This window comes from Sturnira hondurensis, unplaced genomic scaffold (assembly GCF_014824575.4).
Source record: "Sturnira hondurensis isolate 20B ecotype Veracruz unplaced genomic scaffold, ASM1482457v3 Scaffold0022464, whole genome shotgun sequence".
In the NCBI taxonomy this organism is placed as follows: domain Eukaryota; kingdom Metazoa; phylum Chordata; class Mammalia; order Chiroptera; family Phyllostomidae; genus Sturnira; species Sturnira hondurensis.
In genome coordinates this window covers 2,272,045-2,299,106 of record NW_028095095.1, presented here as the reverse complement: position 1 = coordinate 2,299,106, position 27,062 = coordinate 2,272,045, and the positions used below count along the sequence as shown (strand labels likewise).

The 27,062-nt window shown below is 51.7% G+C and overlaps 1 protein-coding gene and 1 long non-coding RNA gene across 3 annotated transcripts; both read left to right on the top strand.

Moving 5' to 3' along the window:
• The first annotated feature begins 177 nt into the window (after positions 1 to 177).
• On the top strand, positions 178 to 26,448 carry ZNF777 (zinc finger protein 777). 2 transcript variants are annotated; one of them, XM_037035528.1, is made up of 6 exons: positions 178 to 201; positions 4,837 to 5,688; positions 6,712 to 6,838; positions 9,711 to 9,824; positions 21,568 to 21,819; positions 24,920 to 26,076. In XM_037035528.1, the coding sequence occupies exons 2-6, from the start codon at positions 4,852 to 4,854 to the stop codon at positions 26,074 to 26,076; spliced, it is 2,487 nt and encodes an 828-aa protein (XP_036891423.1). In that variant the 5' UTR covers positions 178 to 201; positions 4,837 to 4,851. The 2 variants fall into 2 exon arrangements, with proteins under 2 accessions (XP_036891423.1, XP_036891421.1); XM_037035526.1 differs by lacking the exon at positions 178 to 201 and adding an exon at positions 419 to 949 and having other exon boundaries at positions 24,920 to 26,448.
• Positions 14,140 to 15,335, top strand: LOC118979482 (uncharacterized). Its single transcript, XR_005064922.1, has 2 exons — positions 14,140 to 14,858; positions 15,071 to 15,335. It is a non-coding gene; the product is annotated as an uncharacterized LOC118979482 (long non-coding RNA).
• Positions 26,449 to 27,062: the final 614 nt, after the last annotated feature.

Sequence of the window (27,062 nt, the reverse complement as noted above, 5' to 3'; positions counted from 1 at the left end):
TTTCTTAGATCCCTTTGTGAGCGCAGGTTTGAAAGGGTTCTGGGTTTGAGAGGAGCAGGGGATCCGGCGGGGGAAGGCTGTCGGAGCCAATCAAGCCGCCTCCAGACCCCACCACGTCGCCCGGGCTGCGCGCTCTTATTTCTCCTCTGCGCTCCCGCCTCCCGGTCTCGCCCTAGGGTGCCGGGCAGGCGAGGACCCCAGGTGAGAGGCCCGGGGGGCCCGAGGGTGGAAGGCCCGGGAGGTTCGGCCGGGGCTGCACGACGGGCTGGCCCCGGGCTCAGGGCGTGTCCGTCGCCACCAGGCTGCTCGCTCGACACTGTTCGCTCCTACCGGCTGTAGATGGAGCTGTCTGGGTTCCTGCAGCCTCCGACGAGCCTCGGAGTGTTTCTCTTTAAACGGCCTGAGAGGGACATGCCTCCCAGGATGCAGTTTGTATCAACATGGCAGCTGCGGTGCAGCTCCCCTGCTGAAGAGGCGCCGGGACGGCAGCGCAGCTCGCAGCCGGGGCCGGGGCCGGAGCCGGGGTCGCCGCCGCGGCCGCAAAGGGGCCGCGCGCGGGCCGGGGGCCGCTGCTGAGGGCCGGGGCCCAGTTCACGGCCGGAGCGAAGTCCGCCCGGCCGCCCGCACCGCCGCGCGCCCCGCTCCGACGCCGCCGCCGGTCTCGGCCGCTCCGTCCCAGCCCGCTCTGCACGCCCCGAGCAGGCCGGGTCCGACGGCCGCGGGAGCCCGGGCGGGGGAGGCAGGCCAGGCGGGCCCGCGGCGCCTGTGGAGAGGCCGGGGCCGGCCTGCGTGGGGCCGCGCGGCGGCGGCGGCGGCTCCGGGCCCGGCCGGACAGCGCAGGGCCATGGCCGAGGCGGTGAGGGCGGCCCGCGCGCGCACGGACGCGCGGACTCGGGGCCCCGGGGACGGCCTGCATGTCCCGAGCTCGGCAGCCCGGCCTGGGGTCTCGGTAAGGAACAGAAACGCTGCGACGTTGGTGGTGGGGGGGTTGGAGGGCTCGCGCGCCTCCGAACAGGAGGGGGGGCTGCGGGACGAGAGCGGGGCCGAGGAGCCGGCCGCCGTCCGGGCGAGGCTGCGGGAACGCGCCTGGCCTGGCGTGCACGCGGGCCGGCGGTGGGCGCCGGGGCGGCGCGCCTCGCTCCCTGCGGAGCCGGCGTTGCGTCCGTCGGGGTTGCCGCCGCACGTTTTCCGCAGAGCTCGGCCCCGCGGAGCCTCCCGCGGCCGGAGCGCGGCGCTGACGCGGCTCTCCCCATTTCGCAGAGCGGAGACACTGAGGCACAGACACCTCGCGGCGACCTGCCCTGCCTGCCCCAAGGTCACGTAGCGAGTCATCTGTGGCTCGGTGCCCGCGTCCCCAGAAAAGCCTGCCTCCAGGCCTGCGGGCCTGGACGGGGTGGGGGCGGCTCTGGCGGCGGCCTCCCTGGAGTTACAGGCCTGGGCCGGGTGCGCGGTGGATGCGGCCCGTCGGGGGTGGGGGAGGGGCGACGGCCGGGTGGGAGGCCCGGCGGCGCTCTGCCGAGCGTCGCCACCGTGGGGAGCTGGTGACCCTCGGACTCGGCGTCTGGGCCTCCAGCCTCTGCGTGTGGAGGGTCCCCGGACGAACTTTGAGTGTCTAGACGGATGGGGTCTGGGGAGCGAGCTCCCAAGGGTTAGGGGGCTGATGTGCCTCTTCAGTGGGCCATTCTTAAAAATCTGTCTGAAGATCCCCCATAGACCTGCTCTCGAAGACGCAGCAGCCGTTCTGGGAGTATTGCTGCATGGGAGTCGGTGCCTCTGAGCCTCAGTTTCCTGTTGTGCACAGGAAGGGGTCAGGATGTACGGCTTTCTAAAGAGCCACTCGGTTCTTTAATAATAATAATAATAATAATAATAATATTATTATTGTAGTAGTAGTATTAGTAATAATTGTGTCTTAGAGAAATAACATAAAATGAAGGTTTTTAAATGTCTACCTCCAGGCATAGGTCTGCAGGGCCCTATATAATTCCGGGTGAACCCCACTGGGTCATAAAAAATGGCATAGCTCTCTTTATAAATCAGATATGTATGGCTATGTATTTTTCTGCTAATATGGCATGAATCCTGAAGACCCCCATCGGCTTAGGAGACACAAGGTAGGGAGGGACAGTTAAATGCTATAAAATACAGTTCAGAAGAATTCTGTTCCCCCCTCCCCAACAGTTGGAGAATACAGTTTAATAATCTCAGATATAATATTTACCTCCTGCTCTGGCGCCACTTCTCTGCATAGGGTAACGTAAAGCCATTATGAAATGATAGCAAGGGGCTTTTCTTTGGGGGCGGGTTGGAGGGGTATGCTCCTGTGGCCCCTCGACCCTCCATAGCCCTCTGCATCCGGAAGTGGAGAGAGATGGTCTAATAATAGAAAGACAAGAAATGGTATTTTCCTTCGAGCTCTGATTAGACCAGTGGGTGAAGGTGTCTTACTGTGCTGGCTCTATTGACTGTACTGGAGCTTGTTTTCATTGTTTGGGTTAAACCCCTGAATTACTCAGGGAGACTAACTCGGCCCTGGGGGATTTTCCCTTCTTCCTACTAGTTGTAGGCAAATACCCTAATCTCCTCTGAGGATGGGGCCATCCTGTGCCTATTGTGTTACCTTACCTGGGTCGGCAGTTCCTTTCGCTTCGGGCAGCCCAATCTTGTCCCCACCTGGGAACAGTTGAAAGGTGGCTTAGTTGTTGTCGAACCTTCCAGTTTAGGGGTCTGTGAACCCCTCAGCAGTGTTTGTAGAATTGTGTGTATGTGCCCACGTGCATTTTGGCGGGGGGGGGGGGGATCTGTAGCTTTCACTAGGTTTTCAAAGGGAGCCCTGACCCCAGCTTTAAATGGAAATGTTTTTTCGGGAGCAGGGCCTTCCACCCCCCCTGACGATAGAGCCTCCCACAGATCTTTGTTTAATCTCCGAGCCTCTGAATGTTGGAGGGAAAAGGAATTCAGAGCACCAACTAGCTGCCTCAGTTCACAGGTGAGGCGGGGAGGTGAGCTGCTGTGTCAGCTGAAACCCGGCCCAGGGCCCGACCACTTTTGTGACCTTGGGCAGTTATTTAGCCTCTCCTGCGTAGGTGTAGATGACAGTTCTGGTAGTCCTTATTTCGCAGGGATTTGGGAAGATTAAGTGAGATAACCCTTTAAAATGCTTAACACAGTTCACAGTGGGTACAGCTGAATACCTACCGCTCAGCTATCTGACTCATTTAGCAGGCACCTCAGGCTAGCTCCAAAGCTATTGGTGTATCATACTACCTCCAAATTTTCTTGCCCAAGTAGTCTTAAATCTTTAATCCTTGGCTTAAAAATGTAACGGTGTCTTGGTTAAGAGACCCGTAAGTGAATCAGTGAATGAAGAAAAGAAAGAAGGCGAGGGAAATATAAATAGGTTTAGATGGTCTTAGACGGAAGAAACAAACCTCATCAGTTACCCTACTAATTTTTTCTCATGATGCAACAATTTATACTGTTCGTTCATCCAGCAGCCATTTACTGAGCACCTACTATGTATCAGACGACACAAGGGATGTGTTGATTTTCAAGCAAAGAAAATGTGAATTTCAGTTACATTAAAGATCTCTGGTATGGTAATTGGCATTCAAGGAAGCTAATGAGGAAACAGGCAGAGGTCGTTATAGGAGAAATTCTCTTGAGTTCCAGTGAAGTTTTTGGTTGTCTGGACAGGGAAATAAAGAACTCATCACGTGGCTGTTGGCTTCACATTCCTGATGACAAAAGAATTCTCTCACTATGGATGTATCAAGGTGGGGAACAGGGACAGGGAGACTAATGGAAGCCCCTCAAACAGTCAGTATTTACATGGGTTCTGGTTCCCTCCAATCCTGGCAAGAGACACAGAACTTCAGCTCCGCCTCCAGCCCTTCTAGGCCTCCTTTGCTCATTCCCCACCTCACAAGTGGAAGGGAGGAAGCCAGACAACCAGAGCTGCTCTACCGCGGAGCCCACCAGGAGCCCACCGTGCCTGTCCCCTGTGACTCCTCCCCGCCCCCCTTCCATGCTTAGAGCAGAAGCCAACTGGGAAGGCCCAGAAGGCCATTCAGCCTCGGGGTGGGGGGGGGGCTGGGTCCTTACAACATGTGTCTAAGCCAACCCACCACATAAAACTCAGGAATTTTATGGATAAGCCACAGCTCAGCTTTGATCAGAGTTGGGGAAACTTGAGGTCAACCCTTCACTCTCGAACACAGTGGGAGGAGGAACACAGGCACTGTGCCTGCCTGGGAATTCGAGTAGGAGCGGTGGGGCTGGAGGACTCACCTGTAAGCCAGGCCCGTGGACATCACCGGCCCCCACCTGCGATCACCTCCCCCCTGGCCAGGAGTCTGGGGTCAGCTGCAGTGCCTGGCACTGACAAAATTCTGCTCTGTTTCCCAGAGCTTTATTCCGTCAGATGCTCAGACACCTCACTGAGGTAGCAGGATGTGTAGGATTGCAATGCCCAGGTTAGGACAGAGAGGTCAAAGGATGGGCCCAGACAACACAGGCAGCAGTAGGTGGCAACGGGTCTGAGAGCCAAGCGTTCGAATGCAAGGCCGGCACCCTTTCTCCTCTCCAACACCCCAACTCCTCAGATGGTACCCACGAAAAAGGAGTTGGCTTTCCAAAGGTCAGAAGCTGGCATAACCCTCTTCTATTTGTTGTTAATGGTTTTGAAATTGATGTCTGTGCTCTAGGCTTTAAAGAAAACATTCATATCCACAAAATGTGGCTACCAATGCCCTTGGAATGTGGGTGCTTGTCTTTGGTATTTATATTGCTAGCTGGAGACCATGGCCTTCACTGCTGCCCTTTCCTTGACCACAGGTCCAGCAGCTCGACATGGAGACCCAGCGCTCGTCGCCTCTGTCATTCCCCAGCGTTCTGCCCGAAGAGACCCCTCAACAGGCGTCTACCGGACCCCCCCGGGAAGCTCTGTTCCAATCCCGTGTTCTTCCCCCCAAAGAAATTCCTTCATTGTCCCCCTCTGTCCCCCGACAAGGCTCCCGGCCCCTCACTCCCAAGCAAGAGACCTCCGGCCGGATGCCGCCCACCCTCCAGAAGGGACCCTCACTCCTGTACTCTGCTGCCTCTGAGCAAGAGATGCCGCTCCAGGGCCCCCTGACTTCCCAGGAAGAGACCCAGTATCCAGCCCCAGTTGCTGCTGAGCAAGAAATGTCACTGCTCTCTCACTCCACCCACCACCAAGAAGCCCCACTCCACTCCCCTGAAGTTCCCGAGAAGGACCCCCTCACCCTGTCCCCCACAGTTCCCGAGGCCGACATGGACCCCCTGCTCCAGAGCCCAGTTTCCCAAAAGGAGACCCCCTTCCACATCTCTTCCGCAGCCCAGAAGGACACGCCCCTCCCGACGGCGGAGATCACCCGTTTGGCCGTGTGGGCTGCCGTCCAAGCGGTGGAGAGGAAACTGGAGGCCCAGGCCATGCGGCTGCTGACGCTGGAGGGACGGACGGGGACAAACGAGAAAAAGATCGCCGACTGCGAGAAGACAGCTGTGGAGTTTGCAAACCATCTGGAGAGCAAGTGGGTCGTGCTGGGGACGCTGCTGCAGGAGTACGGGCTGCTGCAGAGGCGGCTGGAGAACATGGAGAACCTGCTGAAGAACAGAAATTTCTGGATCCTCCGGCTGCCCCCGGGCAGCAATGGAGAAGTTCCCAAGGTAACCCTGTCCCCACTGGGGCTCCCAAGGAGTGATCTGAACTAGGACGTGTTTTAGGAATTTAGTTTAATGTTAAGGAAGGGGAAAGTGATGGTCGAGAAGGGAAGAAATACACATGCAGCGATACCCAGTTGTCAACATCGCTTTACTGAGAACAGGGCATGGTACAGTCAAATGATTTCTCCTGTTGATAAAAGCAGAAGTTGACGGATCAGAGGAAGGGCCTGAAGATCAGGGCGTGTTGGTTTTGTGGGGTGTTCAGTCCGTGATGTCCAAGAGGCCTCGAGACAGAGGTGCTGAGGCCTTCCCGCCGGTCTCCATGAGTGTGACCTAGCGGTCTGCCGTTGGGAGAGGGAGAACTCGCAGAAATATTAGGGGGCTCTGTGGGGCTCAACGTTTTTATCAGTTGGCTTGTGAATCATGTCAGTGCCAGTAAAAATGTGCTCTCATGAGGGATCCTTTAAAAAAAAACAAAAACTAGAGAACATTAAGTTTCAACATTATTTTCCAGAAGACTGCAAGAATTTGAATGTGAACCAGATTTCGTAAGGTTCCTTTGTGCCACTGCCCCTGGCCCCAGCCTTTAGGGAAGAACTCGGACTGTATTCTTGGGGCCACAGCACTGGCCCAGTTTTGTTGTGGCCGGGAATGGTATGGGGAGCTCACCAAAGGCAGCGTCTGATTTGTGGGTCTAGGGTGAGGCCCAAGAGCCTGTGTTTTTAGCAAGTTCCCTGGTTCTGCCTATGCTGCTGGTCTGCACACCATGCTTTACGGCAGGGAGGGGTTGTCCTGGTGGAGGGGAAAAGGTCCGGACGAGACAAGGTCCTTATTCTTTGTGGCCTAAGCCTGGCCAGGCCCCTTGGTGACACCTCAAGGCTGTGCCCTTGGGCCTTTTCCCACTCGGGTCCTAAGAAGAGATGTTTGAACTCAGCCCAGGGGTGGGGGTCATTTGTTTTGGCAGCCAAGAGAGAGCCTGTGACAGCCCTGCAGTTGGTCCCAGCTGAGCTTGTCATATGGTTTCAGGTCCCTGTCACCTTCGACGACGTGGCCGTCCACTTCTCGGAGCAGGAGTGGGGGAACCTGTCCGAGTGGCAGAAGGAGCTGTACAAGAACGTGATGAGGGGCAACTACGAGTCTCTGGTTTCCATGGGTAAGGAGGGGGCTTCCCTCACTGGGGCAGCCTTGCCTGCCCCGCCTGCGGGTCCTGTGGCACCACTGGGAATGTCGAACGCTGCCGATAGCCACGGGCCAGGGAGACGGAACATTCAAGAGCACTCCATCCACTTCTGTTCACCAGTGTGGCCCAGCTTGGGACCGCTTGTGAGGGGAGCCACCCCCGCCCCACGGAGGAGCCACTGGGGCGAGGGGCGAAGGCAGACTCAGAGAGCCGGGGTGTCTCGCCTTTCTGGTGTTTTCCCCATGGACTCCTGTATGTTTTTAAGTTAGTTTCTCCAGCAAACCACTACAAAGCAAGTGCGAGGTGCTTTCCATGAATTGTGGCATTGCATCCACACGCCTCTCCCCAGGGAGCTAGGACAGGGGTGGGCACTCCTGCTTCACTGTGCAAGTGACCAAACATTGTCCCTTCCTTTGCTTTTTTATTGTATAGTTGAACAGAATGGTTTTATTATTTTTTTCAAACAGCACAAGGATTTTAGAATACTGTGGGTTGTGTCTTCTCCTGAATGGCATGCTGTTGCAACTTTTAAAAATTGTTGTTCAAGTACAGTTGTCTCCATCTTCTCACCACCCCTTCTCCCTGCCCCACCCACCCCCCACCTCCCAGCCTCCATGCTTTCCCCCTTTAGCTTTGTCCATGGGCGTTGTCCTTTCTTGAGGGCTTATGTCCCCTACATTTCTGTCCCCCTTGTGAAGAGAGGAAACTGTGACCCGGGGAGGTGCCAGGTCCCCACCAGAAAGTCACAGGTTCACTGAGATCTCTTGTATCCCAACATCTGTGGACTACTGTTGTCTATGTTCAATAAGAGTATTTGTGGATGAAAACCTGGAAAAACTATTAATTTTATATGTATCCCTTTCTCAGGGTAACTCTTGGGGCACACCAAAAAGGTTAAAAAATATGAAGTACACTGCTGTGTACAAATCTTGATTCTTGTTAGAATTGTTAATTTAATACACACAAATCTGTGCTTAGGGTAACTTTTTTCAGTTTGTTTTCTTCTATTTTTTTAAGATTTTATTTATTTATTTTTAGAGAGAGGTGAAGGGAGGGAGAAACGAGAGGGACAGAAACATCGATGTGTGGTTGCCTCTTATGTGCCCCCTACTGGGGACGGGGCCCACAACCCAGGCATGTGCCTTGACTGGGAATCAAACCCATTTCCCCTTGCTTCGCAGGCCTTCGCTCAATCCACTGGGCTACACCAGCCAGGGCTCTTCTTTTCTTTTTAAAGTATGTACATGCATAACTGCGAAAATTCAGCAATTTCCATTTCTCTAATAAAGGGCCACCCCCTTCCCACCAGTGCCACTCCCCAGAGGTAACCCCCCTGAGCCCACCAGCCCATGTGGTCTCTCATTTTTTTGTGCACATGTAAACATACACACCACACATGCACTTGTGCACACGCAATTTGTGGTTTGCACCAGTGGGACTGTTCACTCATCTCACCTCACGGTGGGCCACAGGCAGCTTTCCGTGTCAGCATGCGCAGGCCTGCTCAGGGAGACGGGCCGCTGGATTTGTCCTCTCCCCGTCAGAGTGTTGCCATAAGCACGTGTGGGCGTCCGTGCACTTCCGTGAGTGTTTCAGTGGCACAGATTCCCAAAGGGAATTTCTGCTCTTCCAAGTAAAGATGGTGGACATTTGCAGTAATACCACCGCCACTATGGTGGCGCCCTCCAGAGGCCATGTGTGTTTATGCAGTGGTGTGCAACAATGCCTTTCTCCACACCCTGATGTTGTTTTAAATACTTGTTTTTTCTGATGGGTGAAAAATGGCACCTCATTATTTTAATCTATTTCTTGGGTGATTAATGAACTTACTGATTTTTTCATGTGTTTACTAGCCCTTTGCATTCCTTCAACGAATTGCCTATTCTCATCTTTGCATTTTTATTTTTTACTTATTATAGAAACTTTATATGTAGAATCATGGATATCGGCCCTTTGTCTTACATATGACAGATGTGTGTGTATGAATGTTTCCTCCAATTTTCTTCATCTTTTAACTTTACTTCCAAAGAACTTTAAAATTTTTTTTTAAAGATTTTATTTTTAGCCCTGGCTAGTGTAGCTCAGTGGATTGTGCAGAGGCCTGTGAATTAAGGGATTGCGGTTCGATCCCCAGTCAGGGCACATGCCTGGGTTGCAGACCAGTTCCCAGCAGGGGATGCATGAGAGGCAACCACACATTGATATTTCTCTCCCTCTCTCCTTTCCTTCCCCTCTAAAGATAAAGAAATAAAAAATTTTTAAATGTTTTATTTGTATTTATTTTTAGAGAGAAGGGAAGGGAGGGAGAGAAACGTTGAGAGAAACACACCCGCAGTGGGGGACCTGGCCTGCAGCCCAGGCATGTGCCCTGACTGGGAATTAAACCGGCAACCTATTACTTTGTGGGACAATGCCCAACCCACTGAGCCACACTGGCGAGGGCTATAGTTTTTTAATATAAGGAAATTGATCAGTATTTTGTGTTACAGCCTTTAGATTTTATCAGGATTAGTTTTGTGCTTTACAAAATTTTAAACATTTTGTGCATCTGTTGTGAAAAACCTGAGCAACAGGAGTGGTAGGTGATGTAGGGGCCAGTGTCCACTGGTGGCAGGTGGCACCCCACCGCCAGTCCCTGCGTGGGAGAACCCATTTTGTGGTTCACACGTACATGCGTGTGCACATGCAGACACCCAGGGGACCCCAAGAAAAGGGCTGGAACCTTGGCTCGTCGCTTTTCCAACATTGCTCGCTGTTGCCGTGTCGCAGCCCCGCAGGTGACGCTTCTGCGGCATCCAGTGCACCCTCACCCCAGAGTGTGTCTTCTTTCCTTCCTTCCGCACAGACTATGCGATTTCCAAACCAGACCTGATGTCACAGATGGAGCGTGGGGAGAGGCCGACCATGCAGGAGCAGGAAGACTCAGAGGAGGGCGAGCCGCCCGCAGACCCCAGTGCCGGTGAGTGGCTGCTGGGCAGCTCGGAGCTGGGTCTGTCCTTGGGACAATACAGAGTAGACCCTGGACGGATGCGTTAGCCAGTTGTGTGCCGGAAGGTGCTCGGCCCGAGGTGCTGGGCCCTCCTCGATCACCAGGCTGATACACAGGCCTGCCGTTGTGTTCCTTGTCTCAAGGAGTTTTGACACCATCAAGTGTCACCTCGCTCTGCAGGAAACAAAATGAGAACGGAGAGAAAAGTGGTCCTTGTCAGGATGCCTGTGCCCGCTGGAGCCCCCGGAGAGGGGCCCTGTCCGTGTCCTGCAGCCAGACAGCAGGATAGGGACAGGCGTGACCTTGACCCAAAACGTCTTCCTGTGTGCAGAACAGTGTTTAGACGAGGCGTTTGATGGAGGCAATAGAGAGGTGCCAGGTAGGACTGGCTGTGCGACTCAAGTTCCGGCCAGTGTCTGGCCGCCCGTGTTTGAACCCCGCCCGTCTGCTTTCCAGCAGGGTTACTTCAGTTCCTTGGCCTTTTGGGAGGCCTCATGTCCTCATCGGTTTAATAGGGCTGGCACTACTGTGTGGGGCCTGGCGTGGTGACTGGCAGGTGGCAGTGGCCCGGGGAACACCAGCTGGGGTCGTTCTGCTCTGGGTGTTGTCCCTTCCACACTGGCCACTCAGTAGCCTGCACACTTACTCTGTGCTGCTTGCACGGCGTGCAGCTCCTAGTCTGGAATTGCCTTTGGACTTGCGTGACTTACCTTCAAGGTCTTCAGTGGAAGCAGATCCTTGTCCTTTGTAACCAAATGTCATTGGTGATCGTGGAGGATAACCTCCTTGGGTCTAGCGTCAGGTCTTGTTGTAAGGAAATGTCGTAGATTCTGGAACCACCTATAAACTGGCTCCAAGGATGAAACATATGGAGTAATGTCAGCCCCACGGACTGAGAGCCAAGGTAACCTGTGGAAGAGACAGAACCCTGCAGAGAAGGAAGTGCTGGCACGTTTCGGGGAAATCAGTGTCACGTCCCTCTAGGGCTTTGCCCTGGAGACTTAGCTCAGAGCGGGAGGTGGATCCTGAACTCATCTGTCAGACAGGCAGACAGATTTACAAGGAGAGGCGAATGGGGGTTGGGGAGGACTATGGCACTCGGCAGGGGGGGTCTCTGGTTCGAAGGGAAGTCTGTACCTGAAAGGTGCGAGTGGTCAACCCCCAAAACAAGGGGCTTGTGGGCATGGAGTGACTCAGAGCAGACGGAATAAGGCTGAAGCCTTGCAAGGTGAAGAACGCGAGGGTGGGCGAGGCGACCTGTGGTTAAAACCCTGACATCCAGCCCTCTGTGCCAGTGTGGTTTTGTGGTCCAGCTGCTGCTTTCCCAGCATCTGTTTGAAAGGGCAGGAAGGAGAGTATTGGTCCCCTTCCTCGGTCCACTTGTCACACCCTCATCACCGATGGGCCTCCCACAGACCAGGGCCGGGGTCGGGAAGCAAACAGCCCCAACCCACCGTGCCCTGGGCCGGTTTTCCTGGCACATGCATGTCCACCCAGAGCCTCTCTGGGAGGGGCTGGCCTCACAGAGGCTGCCTTGTGTGGCTGGGATGTGCCGTTTGTCCCACTGACCATCTCCAGTCTCTTGGAACCTGGGCTGGGAGGGATGGCAGGAGACGACATGGGAACCACAGAGCCCAGGCTGGCTTTGAACTTGTACCTCTCTGTGACCCAAGAGGCCCTGGCCTCTGGATAGCAGGGTTGTTCTGAGAATCCACAGTGACCAGAAGCCTGAATGTGCCCAGGGTAACCCATCCGCATGTCTCCTTTACACTTACAAGGCTGGCGGCAGAGCCAGCCCTAGGCCAGACCCAGTGGTGTGATCCCAAAGGGGACGAGTCCAGAAAACGGGGAATCTTCATAGTCGTTTGCCTAAGGTGGGGATTGCTAAAGCCTGTCGGACGTGTTGATGGGAAAATGTTGGTACAGCATGAAGTCCAGGATGTAAACAAGAGAGAGAAAATTGGGCGCAAATGTATGAAAATCATTTCTCAGTGCATTGCAAGATTTTCTGAAGGGAGTGGGTATTACTGTTTATTTAGTAAAAAAAAAAATTTTGAGGAAGGACGCATGAAGAATGAGTTTGACTGATTGATGGCAGATTGAATGTGTGTTGACTCCGTTCTCCCCCAAGTCTTTCTTCAACAAGAGTAAAGAGACTTTCAAGAGAAAAGACAAGGAGATGGCAGCTGCCAGATTTAGGAAGCCCGAAGGCAAATAGCTGGACGGTGACTGGTCAGAAAGCTGCGTCCGAAATCAGTGCTGGGGGCACTGAGGGGACACCCGNGGCCAGACCCAGTGGTGTGATCCCAAGGGGGACGAGTCCAGAAAACGGGGAATCTTCATAGTCGTTTGCCTAAGGTGGGGATTGCTAAAGCCTGTCGGACGTGTTGATGGGAAAATGTTAGTACAGCATGAAGTCCAGGATGTAAACAAGAGAGAGAAAATTGGGCGCAAATGTATGAAAATCATTTCTCAGTGCATTGCAGGATTTTCTGAAGGGAGTGGGTATTACTGTTTATTTAGTAAAAAAAAAAATTTTGAGGAAGGACGCATGAAGAATGAGTTTGACTGATTGATGGCAGATTGAATGTGTGTTGACTCCGTTCTCCCCCAAGTCTTTCTTCAACAAGAGTAAAGAGACTTTCAAGAGAAAAGACAAGGAGATGGCAGCTGCCAGATTTAGGAAGCCCGAAGGCAAATAGCTGGACGGTGACTGGTCAGAAAGCTGCATCCGAAATCAGTGCTGGGGGCACTGAGGGGACACCCGACTTTCGCTCCACCCAACCCGCACTCGAGAGCCGGCAGTTAGCCCCAGAGACGCCAGGTGTCTTTGGAAATGGGCTCAAAGGTGAGGCTGAAACAGGACTCGGGGAACATCTTTTAAAGAGGCCTTTAAAGGCACTTCCTGCTTCGTGACTTCCCCCCATCCTGGCCTCTGCCTCTCCCAGCCCTGGAAGAGAGCCCAGGCTTAGTCTCTGGAGCCTTGAGGCGAACACGAGGGTGTCGGGACGTGGGCACCAGGCATGGCCGAGGGTGGGGTACCGCACTGGAAAGGAGGGGGCAGCGAGAGTCGACATACAGATGTCGAGATCTCCAGCATACTTCCCAAACTTGGCTCCCAAAGTGATGCTGACGTCTAGGATTAGAATCCTCAGGGCAGGGTGTTGGAAGAGTTTTCTCAGGAGACCTCTGGGACCAGCCACGGAACTTCGCAGCGAAAGGACCCGCAGAAGTCCTCCTCCTGGGAGGCGCGCAGTCGGCAGGCTCCCCCGGAAGGTGCCGAAGTCTCGCTTCTCTCTGAGTGCTCCACTTTAATAAAAATGGACAGCTGAGAACCGCAAGGTATTCGGGAAAAGCCGCTCGCATACAGAGACTGAAGGGGAAAAGGCAGAAGAAAAACAAATGTTGAGGAAACAGGGATTGTGCAGAGAGGAAAAGAGGAGATGTTTAAAGACAGATAGGCACATATAATCCTAAGAGATGGAAGTGACTGCAACCGTGACACAAAACTGTGATGCTTATTTAAAAAAAAAAAAGAAAAGAAAGACTAGGAAGGAACACTTCGAAATTAAAAATGGAATAATACAAATTAAAAGCTCAGCAGCATCATTAGATGATAGCATTAAGCACACATTTCATAAAATAAAGCAAAAAAAAAAAAACAAAGGAAATAGGGAAAAAGCAAGAAAACTAGAGGATTAGGGAAAAGAACAGATAAACCAGGAAGGAGGAAATTAGCAACAAAATGATTCAAGAAACATTTCCAGCTAGCTACACCTGAAACAAACATAATATTGTATGTCAGCTGTAATTGAAAAAGTAAAAATAATAAAAAGCAAAAATAGCCCTGGCTGGTGTGGCTCAGTTGGTTGGAGCATCATCCCCTAAACAGAAGGGTTTCGGCTTCAATCCACAGTCAGGGCACAACCCCGCACAGGGTTGCGGGCTTGGTCCCAGTCGGGATGCGTATGGGAGGTAGCCAGTCTTCTCTCACACCTGTGTTTCTCTCTCTGGAATAAAAAAACTACATAAAGGTGGCCCTGGCTGGTGTAGCTCAGTGGATTGAGTGCGGGCCTGCGAACCAGAGGATCGCAGTTCGATTTCCAGTCAGGGCACATGCCTGGGTTGCAGGCCGGTTCCCTGCAGGCCAACTCCCAGCAGGGGACGCATGAAAGGCAACCATACATTGATGTTACTCTCCCTCTCTCCTTCCCCTCTAAAGATAAATAAATAAATAAAATCTTAAAAAAAAAAAAACACTACATAAAGGTAAATAAATAAAAATTAAAAATAAATTCTGCAGAGAGACAAATCCCCAGGACCGAAAGGCAGGGCTTTCCAGACTGGGAGCACCCACCAACCTCCGGAATGACAGACGGAAATAGACCCGCACCTTAGATCCCGCAGCCAGAAATTTCAGGGCCACTGAGGACAAAGGAGATTTTGCAAGCTTCTGGAGAGGGAAAAAAAAATGGGTTCACACCAGGAAGCAAGAATTAGAATGGCTTTGGACTTAAAAGCAATATTAGAAGCTACAAGATAGTACAGCAATTCCTTTAATATGCTTAACATGTAAAAATAGGAAAATGTCGCCCAACCATTCTAGAAGGTGATATGGAGTCAGATTATTCCAATTAAAATGAGTGAAATTGAGACACTTCAAAGTGGTCACGTCTCCTGTGCCCCCTATTCTCAAAGTGGGGGGTAAACCCAGAAAGAAGTGTTAGAAGTCCAATGCAAGAGAGGTGAAGGGAGTCCCGCTGGGGTGGAAGCCCAAAAAGACAGCTGTGTACCTACCTGCAGGCAACCTGGAGGCCAGACTGGAGCACGTCAGAAGGTTCCAGAAATGTTCGCTTCAAGTAGATGAAATTCAGAAATACCCAGCATATTTGCACATTTTGGAAGGAGAGTTACATACAGAGCAGGGTTGGGGAAGAGGCCATGGCAATGAAGGGTGAGCCAGCCAAAAGGAAAACTTACAAGCTCCAGGGAAAAGCAAAAAAGGTTTACAGGGCCTGGCTGGTGTAGCTCAGTGGATTGAGCGGGGGCCTGCAAACCACATGATCGCAGTTCGATTCCCAGTCGGGCCACATGCCTGGGTTGCAGGCCAGTTCCCAGCAGGGGACTCACAAGAGGCAACCATATATTGATATTTCTCTCCTTCTCTCCTTTCCTTCCTCTCTAAAGACAAATAAATAAAATCTTTAAAAAAAAAGGTTTACAGGCATAGAACTGTGCTTATAGCACACTCCATGCTTCGGTTTAAAATAACATTTACGTAATGTAGTAGTGCGAACACCCTGATACCGGTCTTGTCAGATGGCAGACTGAACTGGAAGGATCAGGGTTTGGAAGAAAGGTGGATGGACAGGGAAGAGGTGGTCCTCACCGGCAGCTCTCGGAAGCCAGTCTGTTACACTTAAAATTGAAAATTCAAAGAGTGGCCACAGATGGAGTATGTATGTTACTTAGAGTTATGAAGATAAATGACAAAAAGTCCATTAGAAGAATTTAAAGTGATTGCCCCTGGGGTCCCCGTAGTAAGGGCTCGGGGATGGAGAATAGCTTTTAAAAACAGATTTTTGAAGAACTGTTCAACCCTCTGGCCTCTGTGCATGTATAACTGTTTAAAAAGATCTTCAGAGCTAGTATACCGAAATCAAAAGCATCTCACAGGAAGTGCAGCCATGAGAAGGTTGGAGAGCCAGGGGTCAGCCATCACGTCTCCGTGTGTTGCTGGTGGAGAAAGGTAACGTGGCAACACCACTTCTCACTCTGCAGTGCAGCAGAGTTTCACCCAGAAGAGCAAATGCGGAGAGCGAAAGCTCCACTTCGTTCTCCCACAGGAGTCCACAGTTCATTCTGCGCACGCGCGCGCACACACACACACACACACACACACGGCCTTAGTGTTATATATACATACTCACTGCAAAAGCAAATCCAAACAGCACAGAGGTATTGTTTGGCAGCTTGTTTGATTTGATAATATGTCTTTGACATCTTTACATGTCAGAACACATAAATCTGTCTTTTTTTTAAAAAATAGCAGACTATAGTGTTCTGGGCACTGATTTTATAATTTACTTAAATCAACTCCCATCATTGTATATATAGTGTTTGCAGTTCGCTTCATTAAAGGACCTTCATAAATATATCTTCGAGCACTTGTCTGAAGCTTATTTAGAAGTGGATTTTCTGGCCCTGGCTGGTTTAGCTCAGTGGATTGAGTGCGGGCCTGCGGGTCAAATAACCGCAGTTCGATTCCCAGTCAGGGCACATGCCTGGGTTGCAGGCCAGTTCCCAGCGGGGGACACATGAGAGGCAACCATACATTGATATTTCTCTCCCACTCTCCTTCCCTTCCCCTCTAAAGATAAATAAAAAATAAAATATTTAAAAAAAGAAGTGGATTTTCTGAGTTGAAGGATATGTCTGTTTAAAAATGTAATAGCTAGTAGGCCTGGCTGGCATAGCTCAGTGGGTTCGGCACGGGGTCTGCAAACCAAAGAATCGCAGTTCAATTCCCAGTCAGGGCGCATGCCTGGGTTGCAGGCCAGTTCCCAGTGGGGGACATATGAGAGGCAACCATGCATTGATGTTACTTTCCCTCTCTCCTTCCCTTCCCTGCTAAAGATAAATAAATAAAATCATTAAAAATATATAATAGATATTAGCAAATGCTTTTCACAACAGTTCCAATTTGTACACCTTCCATTTACACATGAAACTACCGCTTCCCCCACCATCCTTGGCAATACTAGGTAGTATTTATCTTTTTATTTGCCAGAGTGATGGGTAGAAAGGTCAATATTTTGATGTTTTTATTTGACTTGTATAAGAGTGAAGTTGAGTATAGTTTTATACCCTTATTGATCGCTAGTGTGTCTTATTTCTTGAGTTGCTTTCTGCCTATTGTTCTTTTGAACTATTCATCTTTTTATCATTGATTTGTAAAAGCTTCTCAGATATTAAAGATGTTAGCTGCTCTGTGTTTTATGTGTGCGAACATGCTTCCAAGTCTGTGCTCTACCTCTGGGTGGTGTTTGTGCGAGGAACAGCTGCGTGACATTTGTCTGCGTGCAAAGCTATCGATTTTAAGTCTCCGCATGTTCAGATTTACCGGTGTCCGGGCTTCCCAGCGAGTACAGCAGTAATTACTCGGCACGCTTTATTCAGTGCATGTTATGATCCACGGGTCTTGGACCTGTGAGCTTTTCAAAATTCCATAAAAGTATTTCAAACCTGGAATAAGATATTTTTTGTTCCAGAAAATAAAGAGAAAATTGCAAACTATGAATCATTAAATGTTTAACTGCCTACACATAGAACCTCACATCAGCCTCACGAATTCTCAAATTCAGTGTTCGCGAGCATTGAATAAATTGGCAAACAAGTTACAGGCCAGGCTTTCCCATCTCACAGAAGTTCTTACGACGAAACGTGCCAGCAGAGGTTAAAAAGCAATCCCAAATGAAGTCAGTTCCCCAGGGCCAAACAACATCAAGGCAAAGCTACAAAAATTATTTCCCAAAACTTGATGGCAGAAGATCGTGGTCGACACGGGTGGGGCACTTGGACTGCGTTTGGACAACTGAGCAGACAGCCTCCCCAGGGGGGGGGGGTGGCGGGAAGGGGGGCGGCATCTGGAGTCCCCAAGGCCCCAGGACAGCCTGTTCCTCAACTCAAAGCTGAAAAAGGAAAAGAAAGGGAAGGCTGTACTTCTGTCTAACAGCAGTAGGATTTTATTATTTATGTTTGAATTTTTGATTCTTTGGTGATTTATGTCCACGTGAGATACAGGAAAGCAGTTTTTTTTTTTGCCTTCTACTCAGGAAGCCAGTTGCCTCGACACCATTTCTTTAAAACTTTTGGAAAAGCTACCTTTGGTCATAAATTATGTTCCCACAATGCATGTGTCTTCCTTCCGTGTTTGAAACGGGAGAACAAATGGCCACTTAGCAGTGCAAGTTGGTTATGGGTGTTCTTTGGAAAGTTGTTTGGTGGGAGACTCTTTGGGGGAGATGGCTAGCTGCACTACTGTCTGACAGATGTGGGGGGAGAATGTGTAAAATGCATGTTTCTAGAGAAAATGAATTAAATGTCAGAGGAACAGAAAAGAACCTGGGCTTGGGGGAGGAGCACAGCTGGGCCCGCTGAGTGCGCTGTGTGAGGTTTGGGGGAGTGGGCTCTTATAGGAGGGGCAGGCATTGGAAGGCTGTGCTGGTCAAGCTGGGGCAGCCAGGCTAGTGACGGCACAGGGTCCCAAAGAGACACGACAGGCCTTAGTCCGTCGTACAACCCCTCAGCGAGAGTGCACAGCACATGCGCCCCCTGAAATGCTGGTCCCCATCTTCTGTTTCCACCCACCTTGACCTTATCTTGGAGGGTTTGTCTGAAGTCTGAAAAGCCCTCTGGGTCACGAAACAGGGACAGCCTCACGTGACCAGAAGTTCACTGCTCTGGGGCCTGGGTGCTGGGTTCTCTTGCAGGTTAGATCGTTCGCAATACTTCGCTTTCAACAGAATTGAAAGAGAAACTAATTAAGTTGTCAGCTAATAAGTCATTAAAAACCATTTTTGAGGTATTCACCCTGTGCTGTTCATGGCATTATAATTCAGAAGTTCAAAGAATGGGGTGATGATTCCCCAACAGAGCTCCCGCCAGCCCCTCCACGTGTCTGTGCAGGTGAGTTCACCCACTGCTTTTATTTGTAAAAATGAAAAAAGGGAGTAGATTGGGTTGCGAACTCATTTAAACAGTGAGAAGGTTCCTTCTCAGATAAAGTGGAGTAATTGCGGGGGCGGGGCACGGAAATCCCTATCCATCCTTTTAAGAGATACAACCAGTTTTTTTTTCTTTGCTTTCTGTCTTGAATAATTGTTTATCCATCTACAGTAGTTCTAACTAAGGGTGACTTAAGCCGGGGGAGGGGCAGTGGGACCCTTGGAGGCTTCTGGTGGTTAGCAGTGAAAGTAAATTTACCCTTTCACGGGGCGTACACAGTTTTGTGGCAGAGTGGTGGATGAGTGGATCGGTAAGAGGCTTCTAAACACAAAAATATGTCCTGTTAGGATGGAATTCTGTGGGGAAAGTAGGAGTGGAAACAGAAGTTCAAGGTGGAAAGGAATGGTAGAAAAATTTCAGCTGTCAAAGAAGAACTTGTTTGTGTATTTCTTAAGTGAAGAATGGTGGGTTTTAAATTGCTGGGGGTCCTTAGATTCCATTGGCCACCTTCAAGGGCAACAAGAGAGTTTATTTTAAAACACCAATATTTACAGTACCCCAGAAATCACATCTTTTGCAGTTATGGGAGCATTTTATATGTTTATTCAAAAGGTGCAGAGGGCACGTAGTTTTAAAAACATGTTTTAGGAAGGAGGCAAGCAGCAAAGTATTTTTAAGGAGCTTGTCGGAAGGTCTGATGCCATAGTTGCGGTGGTGTTTGTGGCTTTAGTGTGGAGAGGGGGGTGAAGACAGAGAAGGAAGGCACACAGCTGGTGAAGCGCAGTTCCGAGGGATTTAGGTTGGAATGTGGGGAGAGGGAGAAACTGCTTTTCCTGAGATTGGGGAGGAGGTGGGGTCAAGGTGGTGGCCTTGAGCTAGAGCAGGGGGAAGTCCAAGAGGTAGGTGTGGATAGAGGCCAGGATGTAGATGACTTTGCACAGGGAGAAGAGGTCTTTGGAGGCTCAGTTTGGCGGGAAAGGATGCAGTGTCTGCATTTAAGACCTGGGGAGGGGATGCAGCCCGGAATATTGGAGCTGCTTTGTATGGTGTCTACTTGCCGATGGGCTGAGTTGTCCGATTGGAGAGGAATGCAAGGACTGCCATAGTTCTAGCGCGTCAGGTCAGTGTGGTCACTCAGCCATGTCCACTTGACTTGGAAATGGCCAGGGGATTTGGCAGAACATGGGGGAGGCTTCATGAAGGCGGGCCTGTCAGCTTTGTCCACTGGCTTTCTTCTGGCTTCTTTTTCCTGCGTTACTCACCACTGTTGGACACAGCATAGAATTTATCCATTACATTTATTGCCTTCCGTAAATGCATGAGGCAGAGAGCTCTGCTCTGTCGGCCGGCCTCTCCCGAACCATCAGAACACCGTGTCGCACACAGTGTGCGCTCAGCGCATGTCCGTTGAGGAAGCATTCAGTGAGTGCATGGATGTGTTTACGAGTTACCGCTTGTAGTTTCCTTAATTCACAAAGTGATTTGCAGCCCGGAAGGGGGTTTATGTTGTCATAATTCCACCCTTAAGGGGAAAAAATAAATTCCAGGTGTAGTTAAGGCCCAGGTATGCATAATTGAACAATAAAAACCGTCAGATAAAATCTAGGAGCCCAGAAGAACCGTCTAGGACAGGGGAGACCCCCTTAACTAAGACAGAAAACCCAGGGCGATAAAGAGAAAGGGACACACTTGACAATGTGAAAACACGGAAGGATTTGTGTGGCAGAAGGGAACAGAGTGAGCAGACAAATGACAGACTTGGGAAGTACTTGAAATGTTGATAAGAGAAAATGGGTTATCTTTAACACAGAAATCCAAGGGCTTCTACACACTGAACAGAACACAGCTGACGTGGAATCAAATCTACAAGACCAAGAAACGCGTGCTATTCAGATGACCCTAGTGCAGGAAGCCCAGGGAAGGGTCCTGAGTTACCACTTCCCGCCCATCTGGGTGAGGCAAGGTGGAAGGGCATCGCACTGTCACTGGTAGGGACCTGGAGACGAGGCTGCTCTCTGGCTGGCCTGGTAGAAATGGGGATTTGTCACGGCTCTGTTGAAAAGCAGGCTGAGGGCCTCCCTCAGAATTAAGAAAACACGGACGGCTTTTGACTTTGCAGGGTCACTCCGGGAACTCGTGTAGAAATAAAACCCCGGTTGGGCAGTGAGGGGTATAAATAAACAAATGTTTATTGCAGCCTTGTCCACAGTGGAGAGAGACTGGGGAGGAGAAGTGCGTGTCCTGCAGGAAGGGACCAGTTGGTCCTATCATAGTGCCCCTCCGGGGGTGTGGGCGCAGCTCGGAGAGGGAATGCGTTGGCCCCGCAGAGCGGGAGCGCAGGGATCTCCACGAGATGTTTCAGCGAGCCAGGGGACAGAGAGGGCTGGGTGCAAGGCAGTTTTGTTTCTTAAACCAATAATGGCCAGAAAATAAAAACATGTCCGTGCGAATGCGTTATAATAGGTAATTACATAACTGTAAAGAAAAATACTAGGCTGGTTAGAGGAGTTATCTGGGAAGGTCATACCTGTGAGGTGGGAAGGAAGAGGAAGGCAAATTAAGGAGAAAACAGGCCCTGGCTGGTGTGGCTCTGTGGATTGAGCGCCGGCCTGCAAACCGAAGGGTCACCAGTTCAATTCCCAGTCAAGGCACATGACCGGGTAGCGAGCCAGGTCCCCAGTAGGGGACATGTGAGAGGCAAGTACACATTGATGTTTCTCTCCCTCTCTTTCTTCCTCCCTTCCCCTCTCTCTAAAATCTTTGAAAAAGAGAAAAATTTCCCTTCAAAGAGAAAACTGCACTAGTGTGCTGAATCCCATTTATGTGGCGGCGGTTGTGTGAGTAATGAATTTGAACTTAGCCTATGTACCTATAGACAGGTCAGCGCCCACTCAGTGTTAAGTTTCTTTGGGGTCTCCAAACTAAGCATGTTTGAAATGTAAACTCTAGGCAATGAGCATGTTCTGGGTTCTTCTGTCCTCCTCAGCTCACGACGGCATCGTGATCAAGATCGAGGTGCAGACCAACGACGAGGGCTCTGAGAGCTTGGAGACGCCGGAGCCCCTGATGGGCCAGGTGGAAGAGCACGGCTTCCAGGACTCGGAGCCGGGGGACCCGTGCGGGGAGCAGCCCGACCTGGACATGCAGGAGCCGGAGAACGCGCTGGAGGAGTCCACGGAAGGCTCCGGCGAGTTCAGTGAGCTCAAGCAGATGCTGGTGCAGCAGAGAAACTGCGCAGGTTAGTCGGGGTGGGGACACCAGGGGGCCAGCAGGTGGCACAGAACCCCGAGCACAGCCTCGGGTGCGTGGTTCCTGGGCATCTGTCTCCAGGCGAGGGAAGAAGGTGATACAGCCAATCACTAGGTCAGATGGGGACCCCTCCTTCTACAGGCAGGAGAAAGTCCAATGACAGTGACAAAGCCAGAACTTTCCTGTCCTGACGGGTCTGTGATTGTTCCTATGTCACACTAGACGCCTCACCTGACTTGACGGTTTCAGCCCTTGGAGAGCAGGTTTGTTAACATGACTGCCAGCACTTTTCCTGGTAGAATCGAGGCATCATCTTTGTTTAGTTGTAAAATCTCAGGGTCACCATTCTGCACACTCGTGAGTGCGAGAAGAACAGTGGGGAAGTGGGCCCGCACGGCCCAGCCCAGGACGCCTTTTGTGGTCCTTTCCTGGTGCTGAACCAGTATGCCTTCCTGAGAAAAGTCCTACCTCATCATCTTGTTGTCCTTTTTCTTTTTTTCATTTTAAATATACTTTTATTGATGTGAGAGAAACATTGATCGGTTGCCTCCCATACACATCCCAACTGAGGATTGAACTCGCAACCTAGGTATATGCCCTGACCAGGAATTGAACCTGCAGCCTTTTGGTATAGGGAATGGTGCTCCAAGCAGCTGAGCCACACTGGAAGGGTGTGGTGTCTTTCTCAAACACACTATTAGACCTAGTTAGCTACTCTTTTGTGGAGGAGCTTTACAACTCTATTTGTAAATGAAACGAACCTGAATTTCCTTGACTCAGTCTCATCCAGGTGTTGGAAACAAGATTGTACTCGACTTACTGAATGAGCTGGCAAGCCTTTGTTCTTTTTTATCTTCTGAAAATAATGTATAAGATAAGAATTAAGTGTATTCCCTGGAAATCTGATAGAACTTGGGTTTTGGTTTTGGTTTGGATATTTTGTTTATGCATGAAAGTCGTTACCCATGATAGCAATTTACACGTTACTTATATTTAGAACCATGTCCACATCCATTTTAGTTAGGTTTTTAAAAGCATTATGTTGATTTTTAAAGGTAGTGTCTATAGATAATTCCTCCACAATTTGCCTTTTTGCACTTAATAAAATATGGGCACGCTTATTCATCCAAAGATGGGGATCTAGCTCCTTATTTTTAAATAACTGCATGATATTTCAGAAGCTTTTTTAAATGCACCGCATTGTCTTTCACAAAGGAATAGTGCGAGACACAAGGCAAATTGTGAGTAGAAGCTAAATTAGAGCTTCAGATGATCTTCTGAACAGTCCCCACTGATTCTGGTAGAACCTTAGAAGATGACTAAGGAATCCTTTTGGGATGTTGAGCCCTGAAGGGCTCAAAATTTGGGGGGATGTTTAGGGCCAGATGTTCAATTCCGATTTCATTAAGAAAAAACAACTCTGGTGTCGAAGGAGAGTGTGAATCTCCCAAGGCCCATTCTTCCCCCTCTTTCTTTCATAAACAACCCTGGAGAAACACCAGGGCAGCTAGTTACCGAGTCCGGAAGCTGCTTCCTCCTTCCCTGTCTTTTAAGCATTGTGTTCCTAGGACCCTGGGTCACGTCCTGCTGGGAGACCCAGCAGTACTGTGGCAGTGTGGCGTAACAGGCAGAGGCCTGAGCTGGGAGTCGCTTCACCTCTGTTCTGAGGTTAACACTGCCTTTTATTGGAGTGGTAGGAAGTCACAGACACTCCAGCTTCAGTCCTGTCAGGTGAGCGGAGAGGCTAGGTATTCCCCAAATGGCCAGCTCTGCAAAGGTCTATGACTTTTACTTTACCTGGAAACATTGCTTGGCATCCCCAGGCTCAGGTGCTCCCTGTCTGTGAAGTGGGGATGATTCTTGCTTGACGTAGCCTGCAGTAAGATACTGTGGCTATGAAAGAGAGAACAGGTGTGAGGTGCATTGAAAAAGGTCTCTTTTGCTTGTGAGTAAGAATTCCACAAATGCACACTGCTACTGTGTCTCCCGTCTCAGAGGTGGGCTCAGAAGAGTGAGTGACTTCCTCATGTCCCACAAAGTCGGTCAGGGAGACTAAAAATAGAGTCCCCCATTAACAGTGTTTATGGTGTACCAGTAGGTACAAGGCACTTGAGAAGACTCAAACAGGTATGCATGGGAGGCCACTCCTTTTTTCTGGGGTGTCGGTCTTCCTGGGCCACAGGACACGCAGCCTTATTTAGGCCCTAGAGGGGCAGAGGAAGGGCATCCATGCGTGGGGGTGTCTGTGGCCCCTGCACTGGGGCTTGTGGGACAGGAAGAGGAAGCCCCAGCTTCAGGGTGGCAGCCCCCTGGGCAGGTGAGATGCTACATGGGAAGGCCGAGTTCTCAGGCCTGGGGAGGTGCATCAGCCCAGGCTGTGGGCTCAGGAGGTGCTGAGGGCTGCAGGGGGGGTGGTCAGGGGAGGTTTTAGGGAGCAGAGAGGATCGGAGCCGGTGTTCGTTGAACGGCACAACTTCGAGACGTGGAAAGGAGGGTGAGTAAAGGCACCTTCGGAGAAAGGCCCAGTTGAGTCTGCGAGAGATGTAGCTCAGGGGGGCTAAGCTGAGTTCAGGTAGAGGAGACCATGGGGAGGGAAGGTTGGCAACTAGTTAAGTCAAGACTGTTTGGATACAGGCGGAAGAAACCCAACCCTTACGTGAAGTGAGAAGACTGGGATTTGGGGGCTGGGATAGCCACAGGTTCATGCATAGGCCAACCTCAGGCACTGGGTCCCCCAGTCACTGGGGGCTGGTGTCCTTCCCTGCTGGTTACCACTCGCTAGCAGCCCAGACAGTGGTCGCCCTCAGTGCCAGCTGCCCATCACAGGGACCCATCATCCCTGTGTCCTCTGCGTCAAGTTCCAGCAGAGGGTCTGAGCTCATTCCTGAACCAAGTGGGCGTGTTGTTGCACGACCAACCCCCAGGGTAGGGGCTGAGGGCAGCAGGGGCTGGAAAGGAGGCTTTTCCTAGAGGAAGGAATTTGGGGGATAGTCTGCAGTGCTTGGGGGTGAGGTGGAGCGCTGGTTATCAGCGCTAGACAACAGCTAACCTCTTGCTGTCTCTCCTGTCTCTGCCTGTCCCTGGAGCAGAGGGGATCGTGATCAAGACCGAGGAACAAGAGGAGGAGGAGGAAGAGGAGGAGGAGGACGAGCTGCCGCAGCACTTGCAGGACCTCGGGGAGCTGTCCGGGAGGTACGAGGCCAGTATATACCAGACCCCGCTGCCCGGGGAGCTGTCCCCCGAGGGCGAGGAGAGCCCCCCACCCCTGCAGCTGGGAAACCCGGCAGTGAAGAGGCTGGCGCCTGTCCCCCACGGCGACCGGCACGTGAGCGACAACCGGGGCTCCTCGAGCCAGCAGCAGCGGAACCGGCGCGGCGAGCGGCCCTTCACGTGCATGGAGTGTGGCAAGAGCTTCCGGCTGAAGATCAACCTCATCATCCACCAGCGCAACCACATCAAGGAGGGGCCCTACGAGTGCGCTGAGTGTGAGATCAGCTTCCGGCACAAGCAGCAGCTCACGCTGCACCAGCGCATCCACCGCGTCCGCGGAGGCTACGGGTCACCGGAGAGAGGGCCAAGCTTTGCCTCCAAGCACGTTCTCAAGCCGCGCCCCAAGTCGCCCAGCTCCGGTAGCGGTGGCGGCGGCCCCAAGCCCTACAAGTGCCCCGAGTGCGACAGCAGCTTCAGCCACAAGTCAAGCCTGACCAAGCATCAGATCACGCACACGGGCGAGAGGCCCTACACGTGCCCCGAGTGTAAGAAGAGCTTCCGCCTGCACATCAGCCTGGTCATCCACCAGCGCGTGCACGCCGGCAAGCACGAGGTCTCCTTCATCTGTAGCCTGTGCGGCAAGAGCTTCAGCCGTCCGTCGCACCTGCTGCGCCACCAGCGGACTCACACGGGTGAGCGGCCTTTCAAGTGCCCCGAGTGCGAGAAGAGCTTCAGCGAGAAGTCCAAGCTCACCAACCACTGCCGGGTGCACTCGCGCGAGCGTCCGCACGCCTGTCCTGAGTGCGGCAAGAGCTTCATCCGCAAGCACCACCTGCTGGAGCACCGGCGCATCCACACGGGCGAACGGCCCTACCACTGCGCCGAGTGCGGCAAACGCTTCACGCAGAAGCATCACCTGCTGGAGCACCAGCGCGCGCACACCGGTGAGCGGCCCTACCCCTGCACGCACTGCGCCAAGTGCTTCCGTTACAAGCAGTCGCTCAAGTACCACCTGCGGACCCACACGGGCGAGTGAGCACGCCCCGCTGCTGCCCGGCCTGGCAGCCTCGACACGGAGCCCAGCGGGTGGGGCGCCACCCCCAGCCCCTTTGCTGTGAGCCCCCCCCTCCTTTTGTTCCTCCTTCCAAGGACACAGGGGTCCTGAGACCAGGTCGCTTGCTGCCTTGTTTACCTGGGGCCCCAGGGGGGAGAGCGTGGACCTGGGGAACCCCTTTGGGCTGTTAATTTCCTTGACAATAAAACGGATGAAACCAATCAGCACGGGGGGAGTGATTTGGCTGGCCACGCGGAGGGGCGGTGCAGGGCCACTTAGTTGGGTATAGAACTTTATAATTACCTTTTGGATACTGTGGTTCTATTTGATAATAATAGAGTAATTTTTAAAAGACGAGCGTTTCCTGTTTGCCGTTTTTGTTTGGTTTTGAAGGGGCGGGGTTAAGAAGGTGGCCAAGGGACATCACTTGCCTAGTGTCAGTTGACAGGTTTTCTTGAGTCCCCCTTTACGTGCTCTTCCCCTCTGTTGGGTGGTGAAGGGGGTGTAGATCCCACTGATTATAAAATCGAAAAAAGAGGATGGAGGTGCTTGAAACAGTGAAGGAGCCTTCGGAAGTGGAGAAGCTCTGGGCCCCTGGGTGTTGGAGGACGGGGGGGAAATCAGGAGGGAGACAGGATGAGGGACTGGACTGGAAAGATGGACCCACAGCAAAAGTGGGTGCTTCCCGCAGGACCAAGCAGCCTTCCTGCGGAGCTTGCAGTGTGGCTGGGGAAGGGCGTGGCTGGGGACAGGGGGGCATAGGGAAGGGGTGCAGAGGGGAAACCACAAAGGGCACAATTCTGAACATTTTTTTATTTGTTTGTTGCACCAAAGCTGCTCTCTTTAGATGTGTCGTTACGTGCCCAAATGCACCTTGGTTCCCCTGGGAATTCGTAATTAATCGCCATCCACCGAGGCCTAGAGGAAATGTTGCATTGCCCACAGAGCGACTGACTCTCACTCGGCTC

Bases quoted from the DNA above. Each gene is read 5' to 3' on its own strand.
- ZNF777 (XM_037035526.1), top strand. From the start codon at position 845: ATGGCCGAGGCGGTGAGGGCGGCCCGCGCGCGCACGGACGCGCGGACT. The intron at 5,689-6,711 runs GTAACCCTGTCC...ATATGGTTTCAG, and splicing joins GCAATGGAGAAGTTCCCAAG to GTCCCTGTCACCTTCGACGA. The intron at 21,820-24,919 runs GTTAGTCGGGGT...TCCCTGGAGCAG, and splicing joins GCAGCAGAGAAACTGCGCAG to AGGGGATCGTGATCAAGACC.